Source organism: Dendrobates tinctorius, unplaced genomic scaffold (assembly GCF_039654945.1).
Source record: "Dendrobates tinctorius isolate UK_male_01 unplaced genomic scaffold, ASM3965494v1 ptg000004l, whole genome shotgun sequence".
Taxonomy (NCBI): domain Eukaryota; kingdom Metazoa; phylum Chordata; class Amphibia; order Anura; family Dendrobatidae; genus Dendrobates; species Dendrobates tinctorius.
In genome coordinates, this window is record NW_027361672.1 from 16,639,465 (window position 1) to 16,666,083 (window position 26,619).

Below are 26,619 nucleotides of genomic sequence, written 5' to 3' on the forward strand. Positions count from 1 at the left end.
TGTGATACCAGATAACACTGAAAATGCCCTAAAACTGCTCCCTATATATTGATACTGTCTAGCCACAGAGATTGGCACACTAAGGGATGAACTAATATGACACCCCGCTCCACGGTGGCTATCCATCAACTGCCCTATATATCCCTGTGATAATTAGTGACCAGAAAAATCAATATTCTAGGATAATGGTCAAAAATAGTGGACCAAACAGAAAGCAGCATGGTCAATATTAAATAGAAAACAATGTACTCCTTAAATTGGTAATGTGAGAAAAACAGATACTTCTCATTCCCAGATAGGGCCTCTACGCGTTTCCCCACTGCTCATGGCTCATCAGTAGGCTGGTATCAGCAGAGGAATCCAAGATGTAGTTCACAGACCCATCATGGTGAGCCTGGCAAGTGTAAAACTTTGATTTATGGTAAATTACCGACATTTTCCTATAGCAAGAACTAGCTGATGGGCAAGCAGTCCTCTATGATCCACGCGTTTCACTTCTGGAACACATAGTATCTATGTTGCTAAGAGACTGGCGTACCTGCCGTGATAAGGGACTACATGTGTGATAAAATATGATGCGTTCTTAACGTCATCGAGCATGCACAATTCACTTGGGAATGATGAGGCAAACACGTCATCATGTATGCGCCCTCTATCCTAGGATGCACAGGAATCTGTTAGTGAATATTCTTATGCGTGGATGCGCATATGGGACTGTCGCATGTAAACTTGCATTATGGGGACACATTGCATAGACTAATCTGGCCCATGGCTGTAAATTTCAGGAGTTAATAAGTGCTTGCTATAGTTAATGTGGGCTATTTAAAGGGAATCTGTCAGCAGGTTTTTGTTTTGGAATCTGAGGACAACATTAGGTAGGGGTTAAAACACAGATTTCAACGATGTGTTATTTATCAAGCTGTGTTCTGTTTACTTACGGTGAGGGTTTTATCACCTGGTGATTATCATTGTCTGGACTACAAGGCATGTGCTTACTAGGTTGAATCCGCCACCTCCTGTGATAAGCAGCTCACTGTCAATAGACAATGTACATAGAGAGCCTGGTGTGGGTGGGGTTAGCTTTTTTCAGCTTTGCTGCATGATAAAACTAAAAACCAATAGTGACATAACTGCTGCACCCAGTAAACTGAGTGATACATCCTTGGATTTAGGGTCTCTTTGCTCACATTATGCTGCTCTCATATGAGGTAGCAAAAACCTCTTGACAGTTTTTTTTGTTTTATTGTTTAATTTTAGTTGATACCAGAGCGCAGCAGCCAATGACAATCTGGCTATTTAGGCAGAGACTGAGACTATAAAGGCTGCTGTGCTCTTGTACTGCTTTCACTTGTAATTTTGTGAGAGGGGTAACAGATACCATATGCAGGAGCTGTACCAAATCTTAAAAAAAGTGTTCCATGTGAAAAAAAACTCCAGATAACAAAACCCACTAATATTATAATCTTTTGGGCTTAACATACTTTTTCTAACACTATCTAGGGCAGGGGTCCCCAACCTGTAGCTCAGGAGCCACATGTGGCCTGCCGTCCCATGAATTGTTGCTCGCGACTGTCTGCCAGCTTGGTGCATTAGGTCCAGGTCTAGCAAACAGGTATGAAGAGTACATCTCAAAATTGTGAATTTTGTGAGTAGCCCTGTACAGAAGTGCAGATCCGGTTGCACATTTACAGGTCTTAAGGGTTTAGAGATGTTTTAGGTATGGTACTACCTGTTAGAGGAGATGCTCAAAGCTGGATGTGACAGTGTGTTGGGAGTCCTTGATGGGAGAATACTGAATGGGGGTATTGTGGGAACCCCTGGATCTCAGTGTACTGCTTTGGAGTGATTTCTGTGGAAAAGTTTCGGTTATCATTATACCTATAATGGGGCTTTGGTTGACACCACTTTGAAGGGGGTGGGAGCTGGATGTGGCTCACGACCCTCCCTCAGTGCTGAATGAGGCTCGCAACCTTCTCTATAAGCTGAATGTGGCTCTCAAGGTCAGAAAGGTTGGGGACCACTGATCTAGGGTTAGGTCTAGGATCAGAACTAGGATTCAAAGTTACAGACATGATAGTTTTAGAGCTAGCATAATAAAATAGTTAAATAAAAAGAAAAGTAATAAAAATATATAAATGAAAAATGTTCATTTTTAAAATTGTATTTTATACTACAGGATCAAAGGACAAACTATCCACGCTATACCCCTGGTTAACCTTAAATGGTTTTCCTGATACTATAATACCGATGGTCTATGCTTACTAAGAAGGCGGAGGAGACACATGACACTCCTCTCTATGGGTGCACAAGTAGGGTTCCAACCCAGGTAAGACCAATTTGAAGAACCTGGCACCGCTATAGTAGGAATGTCAAGTTTTTTTTATTTTTGTCCTATCCCTAGCATCAATATCAGATCATTTATGACGCGAAAAGCAACTCTCATTGATGAGCTAAGTGAAAGGGACGCAACACCCTGCATGATCTTCTCTACCAGGTACAGTCCTATAGAAAGGTGTCAGAAGTCAGGCCTCCACTATCATTGATCTGTTATTGTTGGACTATGATAAGAACAGGTCATCAATATTATGGTCCAGTAAAACACATTTAACATTTTATTTTATGTTGAAGAATTAACCTTCTTCACCCCTAAATAACATGCTTTACATAAAACTATATTGGTATTAGTCCACAGGGACTATTATACAATAACTGAATAGTCTCTAAAATATTTCTTAGGACCCAGAAACCTACTAGAACATGTAGATACTATAAAAAAAAATGTGAACAAATGATTAGCTTTTCAAATTTCATTTCAAAGCCCTTGCACGGCAAATTGACATAATTGTAGCCTCCCTACTTATTATAAACTATAGGAAAACACAAAGTAAATAGATTTTGTTCAAGAAACTTAATTTGCGATGTTACTTTCCGAAAAGGTCAACAAAAATTGATCTGAAGTTTTATCAGAAGCATTAATAATTTAATTGCAAATAGGAGTCTGCAGGGCCTAATCTGCTATTCTGATGTTTCACAACAAACTGCATTTACATGTAAATGATATTCTAATAATTATTTCTGCTGGAAAAGTGCTTCATTTAGACGAGACACAGACATATGTCTTATCAGAGAGTGCCAAAGAAGTCGTAACAACTTTGCCATTTTTATTTTAGGACATAAAACCAAGTTATAATTAAAAGTGCATGGAAAATTGCTGCCTCCTCAGCACAGCCTTAAAAAATAATTATTATTTAAAATATTCTATGGAGTACTCAGCATATTCTCATATATTTTATGCGTTTAATTATCTGCCACTCAGTAATCCTTCTCTGTGTGCAATAAAGAACACAATGTCTGGCTAATCGACGCACATAGGAATTAAGGACAACAGGGGAAAACGGCGATCGTTAACCATGCACTAATGATGGCAAAGGCTGAAGACGACCATCTAGAGTGGCTCTAATTTTACAGTAATTCTTGTTTTAGTAAAAAAAAAAAATAAAGTTAAAGGGAAGTTTTCAGGTAAAAAACTGTTCATAAATTAGATGTAAATAGTAAGTTATAGAACTTATGGTACTAATAATTTATGTCAGGCCTAAAACCTCTGGTAGCCCACTCCATCCTGGTCCTCAGCTGCTTGATTTACGGCTTTGTGCTCAAAAATGGACAGTATTTTCTGTGTGCGCACATGACCAGAGAAGTGTATGATTGATGCCAGCTGATTGCTTATTTCAATACTAATAGTGGTGCTTGAAATTTTGTGAACCCTTCAGAATTTCCCATATGTCTGCATTAATTTGACCTAAAACTGCATTAGATTTTTCACAAAAGTACTAAAAGTAAATAAAGAGAACAAATTCAAAGAAATGAGTAAAAAATTAGACTTTGTAATTTTTTATTTAAAAAAAAAAAAATGATCCAATATCACAATCCTGTGAGTGGCAAAAGTATGTGGAGAATTAGCAGGGACCATATTTTTCAGACTATAAGAAGCACATTTTCCTTAAAAATTTGAGGGCGAAATAGGGGCACGTTTTATAGCCTGAATGTACTTACCAGGAGTGTGGCGGCAGCAGGAGAAGGGCGATTCTGCGGGTCCTGGGCTGGGAAGATGGGGTGTTCGGTGGTCCGACGCTGCAGGGCGATGATCTGATTCCCATCCCAGGCTGGTGTGGCACACGTTTGGCGGTGCTTGGTGGTGCGGGAGCTCCGCTGACATTTTGTGAAAGCTTGGAGCCCCTGTAATTCGATTGCTACAATGCAGTGGCCGCTGGGAAAATGGTCACCAGAGGAGACGCATGTGCATATTGAGATCTCAGGAGCACCGCGCACCCCTGAACCAGCCTGGGATGAGAGTCAGACATTCGCCGGACCACCAAACACCTCCTGTGACCCAGCTCCACCAGTGCTGCCAATCACCCCCCACACACCGGTAAGCTGAATTCGGACTGTAAGACAGACCCCCATGTGACGCATAAAATTTTAAATTTTTTGGTGTGCGTCTTATGGTACAGTGCGTCTTAGGTTATGTGCACACACTACAGATTGGTCTGCGGATTCTTATCTGCGGAACCGCAGGTAAAATGACCTGCGGTTTTACCTGTGGATTGGCCCTGCGGTTTGCCACCTGGACAATGGAATAGGTGGCAAACCGCAGCAGAATCCGCAGAAATAATTGACATGTCAATTCTTTCTGCGGATTCAAAACTGCAGCTTTTCCGCAGTTAAAAATCCGCAGCATGTGCACAGCAGAATGTAAATCCCATAGGATAACATGCTACTGTACACTGTCTGCAGAACTGCTGCAGCCAAAACCGCAGCGGAACCACAGCAAAAACCGCAGCGTGTGCACATAGCCTTATAGTCAGAAAAATACAAAAAATATGGTAATTTGAAGGTGAAATTAGAGTCTACTGTTTGCAATCAGGTGTAAGTGGGTGTCCAGCTTTACTAAAAAGAACATGGATCTATCAAAGTCTGATATGCACAACATATTTGTTGAAGTGTGTCATGGCATAATCAAATGATATTTCTGAGGATCTCAGAGGATAAGTTGTTGATGTTGATCGTGCTGGAAAAGGTTCCAAAACCATCTAAAAAAAGGAGTTTTGATTTGATCACTTCACAGTCAGACATATTGTGAATGAATGGAGTAAATTTAAGACCATTATTACCTTGCCAAGGAGTGGCAGATCAACAAAGATCATTCCAGGAGCGAGGCATATAATAGTGTGCGAGGTCACAAAGGAACCTAAGGTAACATGTAAGCAACTAAAGGCCTCTCTCACATCAGACAATTTTAACTTTACAAGTAAAGCACCAGTAGGACACTAAACAAGAATTGTGTGCATGACAGAATTGCAAGGAGAAAGTCACTGCTCTCGAAAAAGGACACTATTGCCCTTCTGTAGTTTGTTAAAGATCCCATTGGCAAGTCAGAAGGCTTTAGTAACAATGTTCTGTGGACAGATGAGACCAAAATATAACTTTTTTGTTTAAATGAGAAGTGTTATGTTTGGAGAAAAAAAATACTGTATTACAGAAAAACAACTCGTATCATCTTTGAAACACAGTAGTGGTGGCCATGACAGCTTGCTGTCTTTGATTGAATAAATTCTTATTTTTTTTTTTTCAGGAAATTCTACAGGATAATATCTCTACAGCTGAATTTCAATAGATCATGAGTCATGCTGCCGGACAATGACTGAGTCATGCTGCCGGACAATGACGCAAAGGACACCAATAGTTCCACAAAAGAATGGATACAGAATATAGTTCAAATGTTGTGGAATGACCTGAAGTGAGTAGTTCATGGGAAAAAAAACACCAACAAAACAGAGTTGAAGTGGTTTTGTTGGGAGGAATGGGATAAAATTCATTTTTTCATAGTTTGCATACTTTTGCCTAGTCTGTCTAATATTTATGACTGATTTGCTTGGTTTGACCCTATTTAACATACCTTTAGTACTTAGTTATTGGAAATACTTACCTTGTTTCCTTTATGAGATACTGCTGCCAACCCCAATTGCTCTGCCCATAGTACAGAACAGTTTGTTCAACTCACCCACAGGGCTAAAGTCTTAAATAAGGGATCAGAAACCTTTTGTTATTCGATGTGCCAATTTAAAAAAAAAAATTCAAATCTGTAGGTGTGACATGCGATATGAAAATCATGTAACACAAGCAGTAAGAGTCGGTTCACATTCGTGAGGTACGCCGCTAATTTTTCAAACAAAAAAACACTTCACACTTCCTATAGAAAGTCAAAGGTTTGTTCTTTGGGATTTCACAACCATGCCTATAGAGCTCCTTGACTACATCTAATTTAGCATACAAATCTGATATTGTACACTTTATTTTGAACCCCTAATTTACACTTATATGCTATATTTGATTTTCTCATGTCTGTGTTTTTTCACATGAGCAAAAATAAAATATTTTTTTTAAAATAAGTGCACTGCATCTGTTTTTCATTGGATTTTGGTCCCAGTGTCATCCCAAAATTTATGTAGGATTTCCGGGTATCACAAGCAATCACTCAATGAAAAATAGACAGCACTCAGATGCCAACAGTGTGCTGTTCATTTTCTTTTACAGACTTATTCAACTCAACAGAAGAATTATGTCCGCGAGATGGATCGGAATAGGACGTATCTACATTTTTTATGTAAATCATTGGTCAGAAAATAAATAAAACTCGACATGTGGCTAGCTCTATAAAATGTAATGTGTGAGTGTGCTATCAGTGGAAAAAACTGACAGCATACAGGCGATAAACACTGACGCATGAATAAAATCAAGAGAGCAGTTGCATCGAGTATTGGTCTGTTACATTTGTATATTAAAGAGGACTTTCACCAAATTTTTCAAGTTGAATTGGACACATGATGTAATAGTGGCTGCAGAGCAGAATATTTTTTTTTTTTAATTTTGTCTCTGTTGCAAAAATATTAGCGATCAAAATATTTGACACCTAAACAGTTTTTTTTTTTTTTTAAGTTCAAGTGGGCATTACTAGCGTGATATCATTGGGCACATGTGTTTCCTCTTTCTGATGCTGAACAATCATAAGCAGGCAGCAACACACTGGTAAAAGAACATGTTCCACAATAGCTTAGAACAGGCTCAGTGTGAGACATGTACTGGCAAACAGTCTGCTCTTCTAACTGCAAAGTGATGGCATGCAGGACCACAGCAGACTTGAGTGTGATTAACAGCTTTCAACTCTCATCTCTGGCATTTAATGTAGAGGATAGGCACTGCTGCAGAGTTGAGTCTCAACACAAACACTTCAAGTAGCTCTCCTCTCACGTTCAAATGAGTTTTATTGGCAGGACCAAATACAAATTAGTAGCATTGCCAAAGCAAGTGTGGTGCTGCCAACTCTGCTGCACTGCCCCTTGCCCACACTGAGTGCTGGAGGTGAAAGCTGAAAGTTGTTAATCACACTTAGATCTGCTGATCTACAGCACAGGTAATCAATCTACACTGAAGTGCGCAGACACATTGAATCACATAGAGTCTGTTCTAAGCTATCATGGGGGCGTGTACTTTTTCCCTTTGTTTGCAGACGCCTGCTGCAGAGCTGGCAGGACTATCTGAGAAGAGCTACTAGAAGTGTTTGTAATGAAGCTTAACTCTGCAGCACTGCACCTTCCTCTACACTGACTGCCAGAGACGAGAGCTGAAAGCTGTTGGTTAACCACACTCAGGTTTGCTGTGCTCCACCATATGTCATGACATTGAACTGAGACAAGCAGACTGCCAATGTTATTTTGGGGGCATGCTTTCTTTACCCAGTGTGTTTCTGCCTGCCTATGATTGGTAAGCATCAGAAAGCGGTAGAAGTACATGTCCACAGTGAAATCTCTCTGGTAATGCCCAATTGATCTTTAAAAAAAAAAAAAAAAAAAAAAAAATATGGTAACTGTTTTAAGTGCCAAATAAATACCATGATTGCAAAATTCTGAATTTTGTTGGTGGCACTGCAGGGTATCGAATACTTAATGATGGTTTACACAGAAGATCTCTTATTTTAAGCACTCTAATTTACGCTGTTTATTGTATGATTAAAAGCATAATGTAAAAAAAAAAAATTCAGACTACCAAATAGACTTACTGGTCTGAAAATGTGAATATCCTGGTTCCGTGATACTAGGTGAGAACTCTTTGCTATACAAGTTGCTGTTTCCAGCTTGTCTCCAGTAAGCATCCATATCTAAAAGCAAATAAAAAAAATAACATTGTCACCAAATTCTCTTCTCAAGAGGCTTTAGGAGTCTATTATAAAGGGGTTATTGTCGATAGACTCAAAGGCATTGAGAACCTTGTAAATTTGTTTCGATGCCTTTTTCAGTGGAGTAATCTTCCACAATAGGTAAAAATATGTTAGAGCAGGACAAGCAAATTTCCAGACCAGGACTTTATTTAGAAAAACAACAAAGCTACTTATATGGCGTCAAGACAGCTACATTCGCAACTTTATTTACATCACCAAATGCACATACCTTTATCCCTGCGTTTCTCAACATTTCCAGCGTGGGCCTGACATCGGCCTGCAGTTGATCCTCCACACCAGTTAAGCAAAGTAGCTCCATTTCCCTTTCCAGGCTCTCTACCACAGCTGCAACCTTTAGAGCTCTGTCATGTATACTTAGCTTGGCTTGATTGTACCGATTCTGGACAAAAAGATCCAAAATGAAAAAATTAAACATCCACGGATATAAAAGTCCAAGCAAGCAGGTACGGAGCATTTTAAAATTAGTATATTGCACAGCAATATAGTTTTTAACACATCGAGTTGTTAACCTGCTTACATTTCCATAACATATTCACTAAAAAACTCCTCTAATAGTCATCAGAGGATATTTTTTTTTAACACAGTGTGGACCCATTAACGACTGCCGATACGTCTTTTAACGGCGGCAGCTAAGGGGCCTTATTCCTCCTGCACCTCATGGTCTTTTTTCCACAGCCTCCTCCTCCAACTCATGCACTTCCTTTATACACAGCATTTTTCTGCAGCACAGCTTTTCTCCTTTCTAGTCGCCTCCTCTGGCAGCACCTCACACTCCTCTTCCATACACAATTGGAAACACTTGATTCCGAGAGAAATTGCACTAATTGCAATAAAGCGTATCGTATACACAGCCTACCTCTTGTGCAGCACCACACTTTTCTCCTTTAGACCTCTTTCACACATTATTTGGTCAGTATTTTTACCTCAGTATTTGTAAGCTAAAACTTGGCGGAAAACAATCAGAGGAAAAGTATATTAGAAACACGTCACCACTTCTGTATTTTTCTCCCACTTGTGGTTTTGGCTTATAAATACTGAAGTAAAATATTGACCAAATACTGAATGTGGCCTTATACACCTGCAGTGCCTCACTCTTCTCTATACACATTCTCATACAGCAGCAGCACCTCACTTCTCTTATTTTCCCATCACGTCTCTCATTTTCCCCCCTCACACCTGTCATTTTCCCCTCACGCCTCTCATTTTCTCCTCACTACTCTTGATACATACACACACACATACACTCAGCTTGATATATATAGATTATTGGTATGATTAATGTACTGAACTTTGCTCAGTAACGGTATAGTAATATTTGGTAACTGTATGATTATTATTTAGAAAATTGTTATTTCAAAATTTTTTGTAAGGTTTATATATTTTATTTGTAACTTTTTTTTACTGGGATAAACACACATATCTATTAACATAACTGATAAGTGATTCTGGCCCAACACCCCTCCATAAATCACCATCACCTCTATGACAGTAAGCACCTGAACAAATCAGGGGTCAGCCTTCTGGCCAAAGAGCTGAAGGACATTGTACTAAACAGAGACCACCCTAGGCCTGGAGCCAACACCAACCAGAATCCCATGAAAAGACCCCCGACAATAAGAAGGAAAGAAACAACAATTATATCAAAGGAAGCTGAAAACATACACCCTCACCCAAAATTGGACCATCAGAGGAGGAGACCACCATGGAGGAGTTCACCGACCTCACACAGAGACATGCGAAACAGAGGCATACAGAGCAGAGACATACAGAGCAGAGATATGGAGGAGATAAAGACTCTACTCAACACAGTGTGCAGGAAACTAATGTGACTGGACGGAAACAACATTAATAAACCAGTCAGAGATCCGGTGTGTCCTACACAGCCATACTCATTACAAGGTATATACACCCAAGAGATATATAAAAAAAAAAAAAAAATGACCTCACTTACAATCAGCAGCTGGAATATTCAGGGTCTCAACACCTCGGCCTTTGGATGTAAAACAAATGACCCTGACTTTATACAAAGACTGAGAAATAAAGACATTCAGATCCTCCTGGAAACATGGACCAGAGCCGAAGACGAATCTCTGGTGCCCATCGGATACAGGGAAATCTCTGTCCCTGCCCTGAAAAATAAAAACATCAAACAGGGCCGGAGCTCAGGAGGAATACTGATCTGGCATAAAGAGGAGCTCCACCAGTACATCAAACCGGTGAAGAGAGGAGGCAGCCACATATGGATCAGGATCAGCAGCTCCATCCTCACCTCTCAGTCTGATGTCTATCTCTGCGCCACCTATATACCACCGCCAGAGTCACCCTACTTCAATCCAGACTGCTTCGAGATCTTACAAAGAGAAGCCGCCCACTATCAGGGCCTGGGCAAAGTTCTCATCTTTGGAGACCTCAATGCAAGAACAGGGAGAGAAAACGACTTCCTGACCACAGATGGGAACATCTACATATTTGGAGCAGAGAATAACGGCCAAGACTCAGTAGTCACAGAGAGAAACAGCTATGACAGTACAGTCAACAAAAGTGGTAAAAAGCTCCTGAATTTATGCAGAAGTTTAGGACTTCATATTCTTAACGGACGAACCAAAGGAGACACCTTAGGGAGGTGCACACTAAACTCCCATGTAGGGAGGAGTGTAGTAGATTATGCCATTACAGATATGAACCTGGCAAATATCAGCGCCTTCATAGTCTCCCCACAAACGCACCTGTCAGACCACAACCAACTTCTTCTGTACCTGAAATCTACAGAGAAACCATCCACTCAAAAGCCACAGCAGAGCGGCCTCTTCACCCGGCCTCCATCCTATAAATGGCACAAAACGTCGGCATTAAAGTATAAAGAGGTTCCCAGCAGACCTGAAATACAGCGGATGCTCCACCACTTCTACAACTACGAGTACCAGCCTAACCCAAAGGGAGTGAGTCAAGCTGCAAAAGACCTCAACAATATATTCTATGCAATGGCCAGACTGTCCGACCTTAAAAAAGTCAACTACAAGAGACCAAAAGAAAACAGATCAATGGATGGTTTGACAGAGAATGTAAAGCCGTACGGAAGACCTTGAGAACAGCCTCAAACAAGAAACACAGAGACCCCAACCACCCGGGTCTGAGGGAAGCCTATGAAACCATACAAAGGCAGTACAAAACCATCCTCAGGAGGAAGAAGCAGAGTTACATCTCCACCAAACTTAACCAACTCCAAGACGCCCTCCAAGACAACTCCTTCTGGGAACTATGGAACCACATGGGCACAAAAGACAAGAAAAACAACATCCATATCCAAAATGGCAACATCTGGCTCCAGTACTTCAGAGACCTCTATAAAGACATTCCAAAGGAAGAACTAAGCCAAGAACAGGAAAACATAATGGCAAAACTAAAAGCAATGGAGGAAAAAGTAAAAAATTTCCAAAACCCCGTGGATGCACCTATTACATTACAGGAAGTAGCAGAGAGAATCTCTTCCATAAGATGTAGAAAAGCCGGTGGCCTGGATGGAATCCTACCAGAAATGCTGAAGTACAGCCCACCAGAAATACAGGCCGCAATGGTTAAACTCTTCAATATTGTGCTAAGTGCCGGCTACTTCCCTCCTACCTGGAATCAAGGCCTCATCACACCCATCCACAAGAATGGGGACAGGTATGACCCAGCCAACTACACAGGAATATGTGTCAGCAGCAACCTGGGAAAACTGTTCAACAGCATCCTGAACAAGAGGATCCTCAGTTTCCTCACCGAGCACAACGTCCTCAGCAAGAGCCAAACAGGCTTCATGCCAAACCACCGCACTACTGACCACATCTACACCCTGCACAGCCTCATTCAGAGCCACGTCCACAATACAAAGAACGGGAAGATATAGGCCTGTTTTGTGGACTTTAAAAAGGCCTTTGATTCGGTGTGGCACCCAGGCTTATTCCTGAAACTGCTGGAGAGCGGAATAGGAGGAAAGACCTATGATGTTATCAAAAGCTCCTAGACCGAGAACCTCTGCAGTGTGTGAACGACAGAAGAACGACTTATTTCCAGCAGAGCCGGGGAGTCAGACAAGGCTGCAGCCTAAGCCCAACGCTCTTCAACATTTACATCAACGAGCTGGCTACCGCTCTGGAATCTTCCACAGCACCAGGTCTCACCCTCCACGACGCGCAGGTGAAATTCCTGCTGTATGCAGATGACTTGCTGTATGCAGATGACTTGCTGCTTCTGTCACCAACCGAGAAAGGCCTCCAAGACAACCTGAAAATCTTAGAGAAATTCAGCTCCACCTGGGCTCTACCGGTCAACCTAAAGAAAACCAACATCATGGTGTTCCAGAAGAGAAAGAGAAAATCAGACCAGCACCCTTCATTTATCCTCAACAACTGCGCCCTTACAGGAACGGACAAATATACCTATCTGGGCCTAGAGATTCACGATCAGGGAGCTTCAAACAAGCCATAGAGACCCTGAAAGACAAGGCATGCAAAACCTTCTATGCCATCCGAAGGAAACTTTACCATCTAAAGCCACCAGTGAGGGTCTGGTTAAAAATCTTCGACTCTATCATCGCCCCAATCCTCCTGTATGGCAGCGAAGTCTGGGGTCCTCACACCTACCCAGACTGGTCAAGGTGGGATTCAAGCCCAACAGAAATATTCCACCTGGAATTCTGCAAGCACCTTCTCCAAGTCCATCGGAGCACCTCCAACAGTGCTTGCCGGGCCGAGCTGGGCAGATTCCCTCTATACCTAACGGTTCTAAAGAGGGCACTGTCATTCCGGGCTCACCTACGTAGGAGCAATCCAAGCTCCCATCACCATAAAGCCCTGACACATGTAGGGGAAACAGAAAAACCAGGACCCTCGGAACAACTCACCCAAACCCAACCTGACCAGAAAACCAATCACAACAACCTGACAAAAGCAGGTATCAGGAAGATGGTAGACGAAGGCCAGGAGAGGTACGCAAGTGACTGGAAGAACGACATCATCAGCTCACAGAAACTGACCATGTACCAGAGTCTACAGAGAGACTACAGACTGGCTCCATACCTGGAGAAACTCCCGGACCCCAAAGACCGCAAGATCCTGAGCCGGTATAGACTCAGTGCCCACAGTCTGGCCATCGAATCCGGCCGACACAGGCAGAGCTACAAGCCCAGGGAGGAAAGAGTATGCCAACACTGTGACCAGGAGGCCCTGGAGGATGAGACCCACTTCCTGCTACACTGCTCCAAGTACTCAGCAGTGAGGGACACTCGCTTCAGGAGAGACTCACATCTCTTCCCGGATTTCACCACCATGAAGGAGGAAGAGAAAACATACATCCTGCTGGGGGAAGAAGAGAGAGCAGTGGAGATAGCAGCGCAATATGTGAGCGAATGCCATAGACTGCGAGAAAGAGAACTATGATATGCCATGGACTTCTATGGCCCCCACCCTTGATATGCCCCAACCCCCCATCCACCTTCCCTATGCCATGGACTTCTATGGCCCCCACCCTGAATAGCCCCAATCCCCCATCCACCTTCCCTATGCCATGGACTTCTATTGCCTCATCCTGGATCTGCCCCCATCCACCTTCCCTATGCCATGGACTTCTATAGCCCCATCCTGGATCTGCCCCATCCACCTTTCCTACAGCCCCTTCCCAACATCCATACAGTCCCTATCCCTATTCCCTTCTGTACACCTGCTTTGGCAAAACTAATGTGTATTTAGTCCTACCAATAAAGCTTCTTTGAATCTTTGAATCTATTGGGGCACATGCATCAGAGCAACATGCTGGTAAGGGCGCAGATCAAAATTTTGTCCTGGGGCTCATATGACTACCGTATTTTTCCGACCATAAGACGCACTTTTCCCCACAAAACTTTGGGGGAAAGTGGGGGGTGCGTCTTATGGTCGCAATATACTAACCTCCAATCATGGCTGGAGGCTGGTGCGGGTGCTGCGGGGCGGTGGTGGCAGCGGGCGGGGCTCTGCGGTGCGGTGGTGGCAGCGGGCTGTGCTCCGGCATTTCCTCGCAGCCCGGAGGCCCCCGCACATCCGTTGCTGGCTGCCACCATGTTGCGGTGGCCTCCGGGAACATGGACGCCGGGAAGATGGTCGCCGGTCCGGGGACGGCGCATGTGCGGGTTCAGATCTCGTCCCGAGATCTTGGGGGACGAGATCTCGTTGCCGAGATTTGAATCTCGTCTCCCGAGATCTCGGGACGAGATCTGAACCCGCGCATGCGCCGTCCCCTGACCGGCGGCCATCTTCCCGGCGTCCATGTTCCCGGAGGCCACCGCAACATGGCGGCAGCCAGCAACGGATGTGCGGGGGCCTCCGGACTGCGAGGAAATGCCGGCGGAGCCGCCGCCCCTGCACCGGAGCACAGCCCGCCGCCACCATCACCCCACAGAGCCCAGCTGCCCCAGCCCAGCACAGCCCACTTGCCCCAGCCCAGTACAGCCCACTTGCCCCAGCCCAGCACAGCCCACCTGCCCCAGCCCAGCTGCCCCAGCACAGCCCACCTGCCCCAGCCCAGCTGCCCCAGCAAAGCCCACCTGCCCCAGCCCAGCTGCCCCAGCACAGCCCACTTGCCCCAGGACAGCTGCTCCAGTCCAGCCCAGCTGCCCCAGCACAGAGCCGCCACCACCGCACCAGCCAGGAGCACTGAATGACCTCTGTGACCACTCCTCCACCTGTGCCGGATCCCTTCCCAGGTAAGCTGAATTCAGACTGTAAGACGGACCCCCATTTGACACATTATTATTTTTTCCCCATTTTCCTTCTTAAAATTGGGGTGCGCCATATGGTCCGCTGCGTCTTATAGTCTGATAAATACGGTAATTATGCCAATGGCTGTTTTATTCTATAGATAGACATAAAATGCTGATTTTATAGCTGGTCTGACATGGCTTTTCAAAGTAAGTAGACTAGCTTTATCTGGTGTAAGATATCCATTTGATAATGTATGCAGTTTGTATAGTGAAATCTAGAGACAAAAAAATGCATGTCCTCTATTTGGTATTGCATTTATTTTGTCAACTCTGGTACTACGCAGAGCGATATTTTTCTGATCACTCTGTAAAAAAACATTGCTCTGAAAGTGTTCTTTTAATTTCAAAAGGTATAAAAAAACAGTAAAACCAGGCCTATTCCAACAGAGTGCTTTAGAATAATTATAGTGTTCTAATTAAAATTAATTTAGTGTTCCAGTGCAGGCAACATAGTAAGAATCAACAGTATCACATACACTCATATGTTAAAATAACTGGCGCAATAGCATTAATATGTGCTGCAAAAGTGAAGAACAAATGATCACTGGTCAGTAGTACTCCCCCCCACCACAAATCTATACTTTAGTCAATTCAAGTACTTTATAGTGCTGCAAAAATGCTGTGTTATAATAAACTAGCTATTGAACCCGCCCAGGTGGCGAGTCTGTCTCTTTCCAGTTGAAGCTGCTGCTGCTCGAACCCACGTCCTGGCATGCGCCGACTCCTGTGCATCCGCCAGAGGCCGGACAGAGGGACACATCTCCGGATATTATACATAATGTAAAACTGACAAACACCAATCACTGCATAAAGTTAAAGTACATAACTTATTGTACCTCAAAATCTTGATATTGCTCTTCAGTTAATGATTTTTTGGAAACAACCAGAGTTCTCAATCCTTCTCTTGCCATGTTTCCACACTAAAAAAAAATCAAAGAAATGCTATAACAAATGTGGGTAATACTGCTTGTAAAATTACATTTTCACATGTGACATTACTATTACATTACTGCTTGCCCGATGGCCTATATCTTCACAGTCATTACCATTTTTACATCTGCACAGTTGGTCTGAAGTGCAGAGCAGGTCAAATGTGCAGAAAAAGATCGAACATGCCAAACATGCCGCATGTTAGAAACCAGGAGCTCAGTCAGCTGAGAAGCGCCCAATATCCTCTGCTTCATGCAGACGACAAGGTCTATTTAAATCTTTTGGTAGAACAGATTGATTTAAAGGTTCCCCTACAAGTTATAAATTAACTAATAAAAATAGACCATTTCAACCATAGCAAAAGTTCATCATATGAAATGAGGTTGACTTTGTTTGATTGTTAGGGTGATTGGTTTGTCAATAATCAACCTGTCTTACTTTTATAGCAACCCTTATAGGAGTTTGGTTTTGAAAGTGATTTACTTGTCTGTATCTCCTATTAAGTGACATCACTGAATCGGTGTGAAGACATCACTAATCCTTCAATAGGAAATGAGCCATGTAGAATCATAGAATCATAGAATCATAGAATCGTAGAGTTGGAAGGGAACTCCTGGGCCATCTGGTCCAACCCCCTGCTCAAAGCAGGATTCGCTAAATCATCCCAGTCAGATGTCTGTCCAGCCTCTGTTTGAAGACTTCCATTGAAGGAGAACTCACCACTTCTCGTGGCAGCCTGTTCCACTCATTGATCACTCTAACTGTCAAAAAGTTTTTTCTAATATCTAATCTGTGTCTCCTCCCATTCAGTTTCATCCCATTGCTTCTAGTCTTTCCTTGTGCAAATGAGAATAAAGTTGATCCTTCTACAATGTGACAGCCCTTTAGATATTTGTAGACAGCTATTAAGTCTCCTCTCAGTCTTCTCTTTTGCAAACTAAACATTCCCAAATCCTGCAACCTTTCCTCATAAGACAGGGTTTGCAGACCGGTCACCATTCTGGTCGCTCTTTTCTGAACTTGCTCCAGTTTGTTGATGTCTTTTTTAAAATGTGGTGCCCAAAACTGGACACAATATTCCAGATGAGGTCTGACCAAAGAGGAGTAGAGGGAAATAATGACTTCACGTGATCTAGACTGTATGCTTCTGTTAATACATCCTAGAATTGCATTTGCCTTTTTTGCTGCTGCATCACACTGTTGACTCATATTCAGTCTGTGATCTATTAGTATACCCAAGTCTTTTTCACATGTGCTGTCACTTAGCCCTATTCCTCCCATTCTATATATGCTTTTTTCATTTTTATTGCCCAGATGTAGTACTTTGCATTTCTCCCTGTTAAAAACCATTCTGTTAGTTGCTGCCCACTTCTCCAGTTTATTTAAATCTTTTTGAATCCTCTCTCTCTCTTCTCTAGTATTAGCTATCCCTCCTAGCTTTGTGTCATCAGCAAATTTAATCAGTTTACCCTCAATTCCTTCATCTAAATCGTTGATAAAGATGTTGAACAATACAGGGCCCAGGACAGAGCCCTGTGGTACCCCACTTGAGACATTCTTCCAACTGGATGTGCAGCCATTTACGACCACTCTTTGGGTCCGATCACTAAGCCAGTTATGAATCCACCTAACAGTTGCCTTGTCCATTCCATACTTAGTCATTTTTTCAATAAGGATTGTATGAGAGACTTTGTCAAATGCTTTGCTGAAGTCAAGATATACTATATCTACAGCATTTCCTTGATCCACCCAATCAGTGATACCGTCATAGAAGGAAATTAAGTTAGTCTGACAAGACTTATTAGTTACAAACCCATGCTGACTCTGTTTAATCACTTCATTCTTATCCAGGTATTGACATACATATTGTTTAATAATTTGTTCAAAGATCTTTCCTGGTATAGAAGTCAGACTCACCGGCCTACAGTTGCCTGGGTCCACCTTCTTCCCCTTTTTGAAGATAGGAACAACATTTGCTCTTCTCCAGTCTTCTGGCACTTCTCCTGTTCTCCAAGAATTTTCAAAGATTATGGAGAGGGGTTCAAAAATTTCTTCTGCTATCTCCTTCAGTACTCTGGGGTGTAATTCATCTGGACCTGGAGACTTGAATTCATTAAGGTTAGCTAAGTGTTTCCTCACTATCTTTCTGTTTATAGATATCCTGGATTCTTCTAGTCCCTTAATAGGACAGTGAATAACAGTTGATGTTGCATTTCCTTTCTGAGAGAAAACAGATGCAAAATAGGAATTTAAAAGTTCAGCCTTCTCAACATCCTGTCTTACCATTTCATCATTTTCATCCTGTAAAAATCCTATAGCATCTTTGACTTTTCTTTTACTTTTGACATATCCCCAAAATCCTTTATTATTGCTTTTGACATCTCTTGCAAGCCTCAGTTCATTTTCAGCTTTAGATAATCTGATTTGTGCCCTGCAGGTTCTGCAGACAGCATTATATTCTTCTTTAGATATGCCTCCCTCTTTCCATTTTATAAACTTTTTTTCTTCCTTTTTAGCATGTGCTTAAGTTCTGTGTTCATCCATCCTGGTTTCCTTAAATGCTTCCTATTCTTCCCTCTTTTCGGAATTGTTAACAACTGTGCTTTGAGAATTTCATTTTTCAAGATTTCCCATCCTTCCTGGACATTTTTGTCTTTAAGGATATCCAGCCATTGGATCCCTCCAATTCTCTTTCTGAATCCCTTAAAATCTGCCTTTCTGAAATCTAACCTTGACGTCTGAGTCTTCACAGGTCTTCCGCCTCTAGTTATCCAAAATTCTAAAATAGCATGGTCGCTACCTCCTAGGGTCCCAGCCACTTTTACCTCCTCAACCATTTCCTCCCTGTTTATAAGGATTAGATCCAAGGTAGCAGTTCCCCTTGTTTTCTCCCTTTACCTTTTGGAAGATAAAGTTGTCAGCAAGAGAGGATAAGAATTTCCTTGACCTGTTAGTTTTGCCTGAGAGAGATTCCCAACAAATGTCTGGATAGTTGAAATCTCCCATGACAACTATGTCATATTTTTTGGAGAACTTGGCCATCTGATGCATAAAGAGTTCATCCATATCTTCGGCTTGCACAGGCGGCCTGTAGTAAATGCCTACAATGGTGTCCTTTCCATTGTTCTGTCCTTGTATTCTTACCCAAACAGTTTCCACAGAACTCCCATTCTCTGAAGCTTCAATCTCTGTGCAGATATACGCGTTTCGAACATACAATGCGACACCCCCTCCTCGTTTATCAAGTCTGTTTCTTGCAAATAAGTTGTATCCTTCGTCTTGTATTCCAATCATGTGTATTGTCCCACCAAGTTTCAGTGATTCCAATGACATCATATTTCTTTTCCTGTGTTAGTAGTTCCAATTCTCCTTGTTTGTTGCCCATGCTTTGTGCATTAGTATAGAAACATTTTAGTTTGTGATTGGTTTCTCTTTCTCCAATATTTTTATTAATTAGATTCTTTCGTCTTTGTTCTTCCTTTCCACTTCTAATAGCAGAATTCTCAATAGCATTTGTCAGGTGTATGGCTTTTTCTGGTCTTTTGCTTCCCTTCCCATGTTGTTCTAGTTTAAAGCTCTCCTTACAAGTGTAGCAAGGCGACTTCCAAATACATGCTTTCCAGTCTTCGTAAGGTGCACCCCATCTCTAGCAAGTAGTCCATCGTATAAGTAGTTCACTCCGTGATCCAGAAATCCAAATCGTTGCTGACGGCACCATCGACGTAGCCAGTTGTTCACCTGCAGAATCTTATTACACCTCCTTGTTCCATGGCCATCCACTGGGAGGATGGAAGAGAAGACCACCTGCGCTCCCAGTTCTTTCACTTTCTTGCCTAAGTCTTCAAAGTCTCTGCAGATGGTTTCCAGGTCGTTTCTTGCGGTGTCATTTGTCCCCACATGTAGTAGCAGGAATGGGTAGTCATCTGTAGGTCTGAAGAGTCCCGATATCCTGTCAGACACATCTTTAATTTTTGCACCTGGAAGACAGCACATTTCTCTTGAGGTTATATCCGGTCTGCAGATAGCGGCCTCTGTTCCTCTCAGCAGTGTCAATCAACACTGAATATATAGGGTTATTTACTGTATATGTCCGATATATTTATACTCCAGTCACTTTAGCATTTCCCTAAGATTCCAGGTAATTAACCAGATTCGCAAGATACTGTACGTTTAGACCACAATGGTGAACAATGTGCTTCAAACAAGAGAAAATCAACAGGTATGATAACTCTCCAGTAAGTCACCACATTAGTACATTATTTATTACTAGCTGAAGAGCCCGGCGCTGCCCGGGCATAGTAACTAACTGTGGTTAGTTATAGCAAATTATAATTATCCTCCATCCCATAGTCCCGTGCCCATATACCCATCATACATATCCACGATCCCATAGGCCCGTGCCCATATACCCATCATACATATCCACCATCCCATAGGCTCGTGCCCATATACCCATCATACATATCCTCCATCCCATAGTCGAGAGCCCATATACCCATCACACATCCTCCATCCCATAGTCCCATGCCCATATACCCATCATACATATTCTCCATCCCATAGTCCCATGCCCATATACCCATCATACATATTCGCCATCCCATAGTCGAGTGCCCATATACCCATCATACATATCCACCATCCCATAGGCTCGTGCCCATATACCCATCATACATATCCTCCATCCCATAGTCCCATGCCCATATACCCATCATACATATCCTCCATCCCATAGTCCCGTGCCCATATACCCATCATACATATCCTCCATCCCATAGTCCCGTGTCCATATACCCATCATACATATCCGCCATCCCATAGTCCTGTGCCCATATACCTATCATACATATCCGCCATCCCATAGTCCCGTGCCCATATACCCGTCATACATATCCTCCATCCCATAGTCCAGTGCACATATACCCATCACACATCCTCCATCCCATAGTCCCTTGCCCATATACCCATCATACATATCCTCCATCCCATAGTCCAGTGCCCATATACCCATCACACATCCTCCATCCCATAGTCAACCATTGCCATCATAATGAGCGGCGGGGCTTGCAAACTATGACATCAGCGTCGCCATGGCAACCATTATGACATCATAATGAGGGGCGGGGCTTGATACACACACACTTTTTCCCCATTATGTAGATAGGGGCAAAATTGTTTGGTGAATTGGAACGCGAGGGGTTAAAATTTCACCTCACAACATAGCTTAGGACACTCTCGGGGTCCAGACGTGTGACTGTGCCAAATTTTGTGGCTGTAGCTGCGACGGTGCGGATGCCTATCCCGGACATACACACATACACACACTTGAGCTTTATATATTAGATTCTGCCCCCTTAATATAATAAACGGAATAAGGAAATATTTTAGAAATACATTAAGTACTGTAATTAATACTGTAATATATATAAGCATTTAGTCAGCCACCAACTTTGCAAGTTCTCCCACTTAAAGAGATGAGAGAGGCCTGTAATTGACATCATAGGTAGACCACATCTATGAGAGTCAAAATGAGAAAACAAATCCAGAAAAATCACCTTGCCTGATTTGGCAAGATTCATTTTGCAAATTATAGTGGAAAATAAGTGTGCTTGGGATCATTATCATGCTGAAAGTCCCATCCATGTTTCATTTTCAATGCCCTTGCTAATGAAAGGTTAGCACTCAATCTCACGCTACATGGTCCCATTCATTCTTTCATGTACACGGATCAGTCGTCCTGGTTCCTTTGCAGAGAAGCAGCCCCAAAGCATGATGTTGCCACCCCCATGCTTCACAGTAGGTATGGTGTTCTTTGGATGCAACTCAGCATTCTGTATCCTCCAAACTCGACAAGTTTTGTTTCTACCAAACAGTTCTACTTTGGTTTCATCAGACCATATGACATTCTCGCAATACTTTTCTGGATAATCCAAATGCTCTCTAGCACACTGCAGACGGGCCCAGACATGTGCTGGCTTAAGCAAGAGGACACGTCTGGCACTGCAGAATCTGAGTCCCTGGCGGCATTGTGTGTTACTGATGGTAGCCTTTATTACAGTGGTCACAGCTCTATGAAGGTCATTCACTAGGCCCCCGTGTGGTTCTGGGATTATTGTTAACCGTTCTTGTGATCATTTTGACCCCACGTGGTGAGATCTTGCGTGGAGCCGCAGATCGAGGGAGATTATCAGTGTTCTTGTATGTTTTCCGTTTTCTTATTATTGCTCCCACAGTTGATTTCATCAAACCAAGCTGCTTGCCTATTGCAGATTCAGTCTTCCCAGCCTGGTGCAGGGCTACAGTTGTGTTTCTGGTGACCTTTGACAGCTCTTTGGTCTTCACTATAGTGGAGTTTGGAGTGTGACTGTTTGAGGTTGTGGACAAGTGTCTTTTATACTGATAAGTTCAAACAGGTGCCATTACTACAGGTAATGAGTGGAGGACAGAGGAGCCTCTTAAGGTACTGTCACACTTAGCGATATCGCTAGCAATATCGCTATAACTTGTGACGCTATAGCGATATTGCTAGCGATATCGCTGTGTCTAATACTTACCTCCGACCCGCTCCCCCCTGGTTATCGCTGATCGCGCGAGAACGTCCATGACTGTTTCTCGTCAGCTTCCTGCGGCGCTTCCTGTGGAGAGACGAGCGTGGAGGCGGGCGGGAGGACGCCAGGATCGCCTAGTGTGACAGGTAAGTAGCGACCCCCGTCCCCAGCGATGTCGCTGGTGAGATCTGCTTGTGCGGCAGCTCACTAGCGACCACTTAGCGATGCACCAGCGATCCTGACCGCATCATATCGCTGGTCAGGATCGCTGGTGCATCGCTAAGTGTGACAGTATCTTTACAGAAGAAGTTACAGCTCTGTGAGAGCCAGAAATCTTGCATGATCAAATTTGCAAAATAAATCTTGCCCAATCAGACAAGGTGATTTTCTGGATTTGTTTTCTCAGTTTGACTCTCATAGTTGTGGTCTACCTATGATGTTAATTACAGGCCTCTAATCTTTGTAAGTGGGAGAACTTGCACAATTGGTGGCTGACTAAATACTTTTTTTCCCCACTGTATATATCTCACAATGTAGAATTTATAAATATGGAAATAACCTTTTATTCTGGTTAAAATTAAAATAAATAAATAGGAAAAAATCATCCATTGCCCAATAAATATTATACAGTTTGGACATTATTGATTCAATATCACATATCATTGAAGTTTATATAATTATTCTAAATAATCATCTGTCAATTGGCTTCTAAAACATAAGCTTAATAAATGTCATTGGGGAAAGAGGTCTATTGATTTGACCTTATATTGCTAAATAAATTACACCAATTTTTTTTTCTTACAATTAATTATGTATCATTATCGCCAAAAGTAATTTTTATGACATTTTGTTAGGTCTTCAGGGAGTTTAATTTAATCATGCCTCTGATTAAGTGAAGCTGGCCTGCAGCATCTATTGATTCATATTGCCAATACCATCATCAACATATGCATGGTGATCAGTCTATTACTTTATTGTCAGTACAGAGCGTTAGAATAAGATGATTACATAGAAAACAAAGCCTGCGAGAAGATTTTACATATCTAGACATCTGTAAATACAGTGCTTTAGTAGCTAAGATCTACTGGAAGCTCTACACAAATAAGTAGAGGACACATGACTATGGCGGTGGAGCTCTCTGGAATAGTGAGTAATATCTTATGGCTGAAGTAAATCCATTCATGCTTTATTCACATGTGGCAGATTTGTTTTAGAAATTTCTGCCACTTTAAGCAAGTTCCAGACATATACAGGGGTTGTTTCGGTAGTAGAAAGCTCATGAATTTCTGCAAGCTGCTTTCAGATTAATTGAATAGTTGCAGAATTTTTGGAATCTAATATGCTGCATTCAAATTCATCATTAAAGGATGATTACCATCTCAGATATGCATCTCACTGCCCTGCCTACTGGAGGGTGCTTTGCTCTACAGCTCTGCTGTTTCCGGAGTACCGGCCTTCTGCAGAGGGCTTCACCAGTGATCGTGTCTGTTATTTGATACCACAATACTAAAATATACAAAGGAGGAGGAATCCAACAACATTCCTTGTAAATGTATGGGATCTAAGGGCTAACGTTTGTCCTCCAGGCTTGGCATGTCAGAGTGAGGAGACTCATATAAGACATGCATGCTCCTCTGGGAAATTAAATATGCAAATTGCCTCTTCAGAGATCAAGATGACTAGAACTCTAGTGCCACCTATAGGAAGCAGCAATCCTAAAAGTCAATATCGACCCTTTATGAGATCTCATACTTAGCAATGACAAGGGGAAATACCCCGTAACACCATGTCTGCATACTGAGATTCTGATTTGACTTTTATCTTGTCACATTGTAAGGCTCATTAAAGGATCAATATTGACTTTTAGGATTGCTACTTCCAATAGATGGCACTAGAGTTCTAGTCCTCTTCCTTTCTGAAGAGGCAAGTTGAATATTTAATTTTCCAGAAGAGCATGTGTGGCGTATATAAGTCTCATAACTATGACATGGCCAGGCCTTGCATTCATCAAAAGGAGAAACATTACCCCTTAGATCCCAGTCTTAAGCCTCTCCCTGGCCAAATCAGGTCTAGTGCTTTGAACTGAGGAGGGGCAATACCCCGAAACACTGTGTCTGCAAATTGAGATTCTTATTTGGCTTTTATCCTAAGTCCTATTACAAGGCTCGTTAAAGGGTCAATATTGACTATTAGAATTGCTATTTCCAATAGGTGGCACTACAGTTCTAGTCCTCTTCCTCTCTAAAGAGGCATTTTGCAGGTAAATGTATAAAACTTGACTTTTATTTCACAATTAAAAACATCCATGAGCAGTAACTAACTAGTTGGTCAGCAAGATAAAATAGGTTGCGGGATGGACCAACATATTTTGACAATAAACCTTATTCATGGTCAAATACTAAAATATTGCATGTCCTGAAAGTGATCAAATAGTTGCAGGTTCAAATTCCTTAAGAAGACAAAATCAAAAAAATCAAAAAACCCTTCACGACCTTTAATGTACCCATATTTCATGGTCGGATAGGGGGCTCCCGACCTTTGTCGTAGGATGGGTACGTCATGGCGATTGTTCATGGGAGCTCGGCTTCTATGACAGCTGAGACCCAGCTGTCACATCCAGGAGTGGTGCCCGTACCACCCCCAGCTGTTTAACCACCTAAATGCCACTATCGATGGCAGCATTTGAGAGACTAGAAGAGGGAAGGGTCTCCCTCTCCTACCCAATTGATGTCCCTGCGATGTCATCAAGAGGGCCCGATTGTTGTAATTGAAGCACACTGTCAGCCAGCTACGGCTTGCCTGTTAGACCATGCCAGGAGCATGGTCTAAGAGGCTTGTGTAGGTGTAATATTGACAGTTATAATACATTACAATGCATTATACCAGTGATGGGACTAATAAAAGTTAAAGTGGCTTAGAGGGACTAAGTAAAAAAAAATAAAAATGTAAAAACATTTAAAAAAAACTATCACAAAATAAATAAAAAAATGAAACCTATTATACTTATAAATTCATATATTTCTGTGAAAAAAAAGAGAAATGTACATGTTTGGTATCAGAACATCTGGAATAACCCGACCTATAAAACTTGAACACTAGTTAACCCCTTCAGTGAAACAGTAAAAATTAAAAAAATAGCAAAAAAAAAATGTTTTTTCATCATACCGCTGGAAAAAAGTGGAATAAAACGCAATCAAAAAGTTAAATGTAAATAAAAACGGTAATTAGACCTACCAGTTATTGTGTTTCCAGGAATCCATCCTGACAGCACACTGGAGGACGTCCTTCTCATCCACAGTGGGACAGGAAAAAACGAGAGTTTAAAAGGATCCTCCCCCTACCGCCCTTCAGTGATTTCAAAAGTAACACGTCTGGATGGATTCAAACAAAAAATTTTTATTTAAACCAACATTTTTCATACACATGTTACATCACAGATGTATGGACGCATTTGTCGGGAGGGAACTAATAGTGCTGTCAGGATGGATTCCTGGAAACACAATTACCGGTAGGTCTAATTACCGTTTTCCAGGTCACCACCTGACAGCACACTGGAGTAGTACAAAAGAATATTGGTCCCAGGGTGGGACTACCGCGTGGAGTACCTTTCTCCCAAATGCCAACTGTGTGGAGGCCACGTCTAATTCACAGTGTTTAGAGAACGTACTGAGACTGGCCCAAGATGCTGCTCTGCAGAGCTGTTCTGCCGATGCTCCCCCCCTCTCTGCCCATGATGTGGCCATGGCCCTAGTTGAGTGGGCTCTAAGGCTCCCCAGGGGGCTCTGACCCTGTGCTCTATACGTTGTGCTAATAATGGATTTAATCCACCTTGCTATTGTGGATTTTGACGCCTTTTTCCCCTTATTAGGGCCTCTGAACTGGACAAAGAGATTATTATCCTGTCTCCAAGGCCTGGTTGCGTCCAGGTACCTGAGCATTGCTTCCCTGACATCCAGATTATGGTAAACTTTCTCCTTGCTATTTTTAGGATACTGACAAAATGAAGGGAGCACTACCTCCTGATTGATGTTCGAGTCTGAGATAACCTTGGGGAGGAAAGCCGGGTCGAC

The 26,619-nt window shown here is 42.4% G+C and overlaps 1 protein-coding gene across 2 annotated transcripts in view; it reads right to left on the reverse strand.

Annotated features, from left to right (window-relative positions):
• ATP9B (ATPase phospholipid transporting 9B (putative)) overlaps positions 1 to 26,619 on the reverse strand; it is a 478,099-nt gene that overhangs the window by 61,206 nt on the left and 390,274 nt on the right. For both annotated transcript variants that reach the window (XM_073566404.1, XM_073566400.1), the window contains exons 18-20: positions 15,908 to 15,991; positions 8,505 to 8,675; positions 8,117 to 8,215 (exon numbers count right to left, since the gene is read on the reverse strand). In XM_073566404.1, the coding sequence (XP_073422505.1) occupies positions 8,117 to 8,215; positions 8,505 to 8,675; positions 15,908 to 15,991 (354 nt within the window). The remainder of the gene's footprint in view (positions 1 to 8,116; positions 8,216 to 8,504; positions 8,676 to 15,907; positions 15,992 to 26,619) is intronic.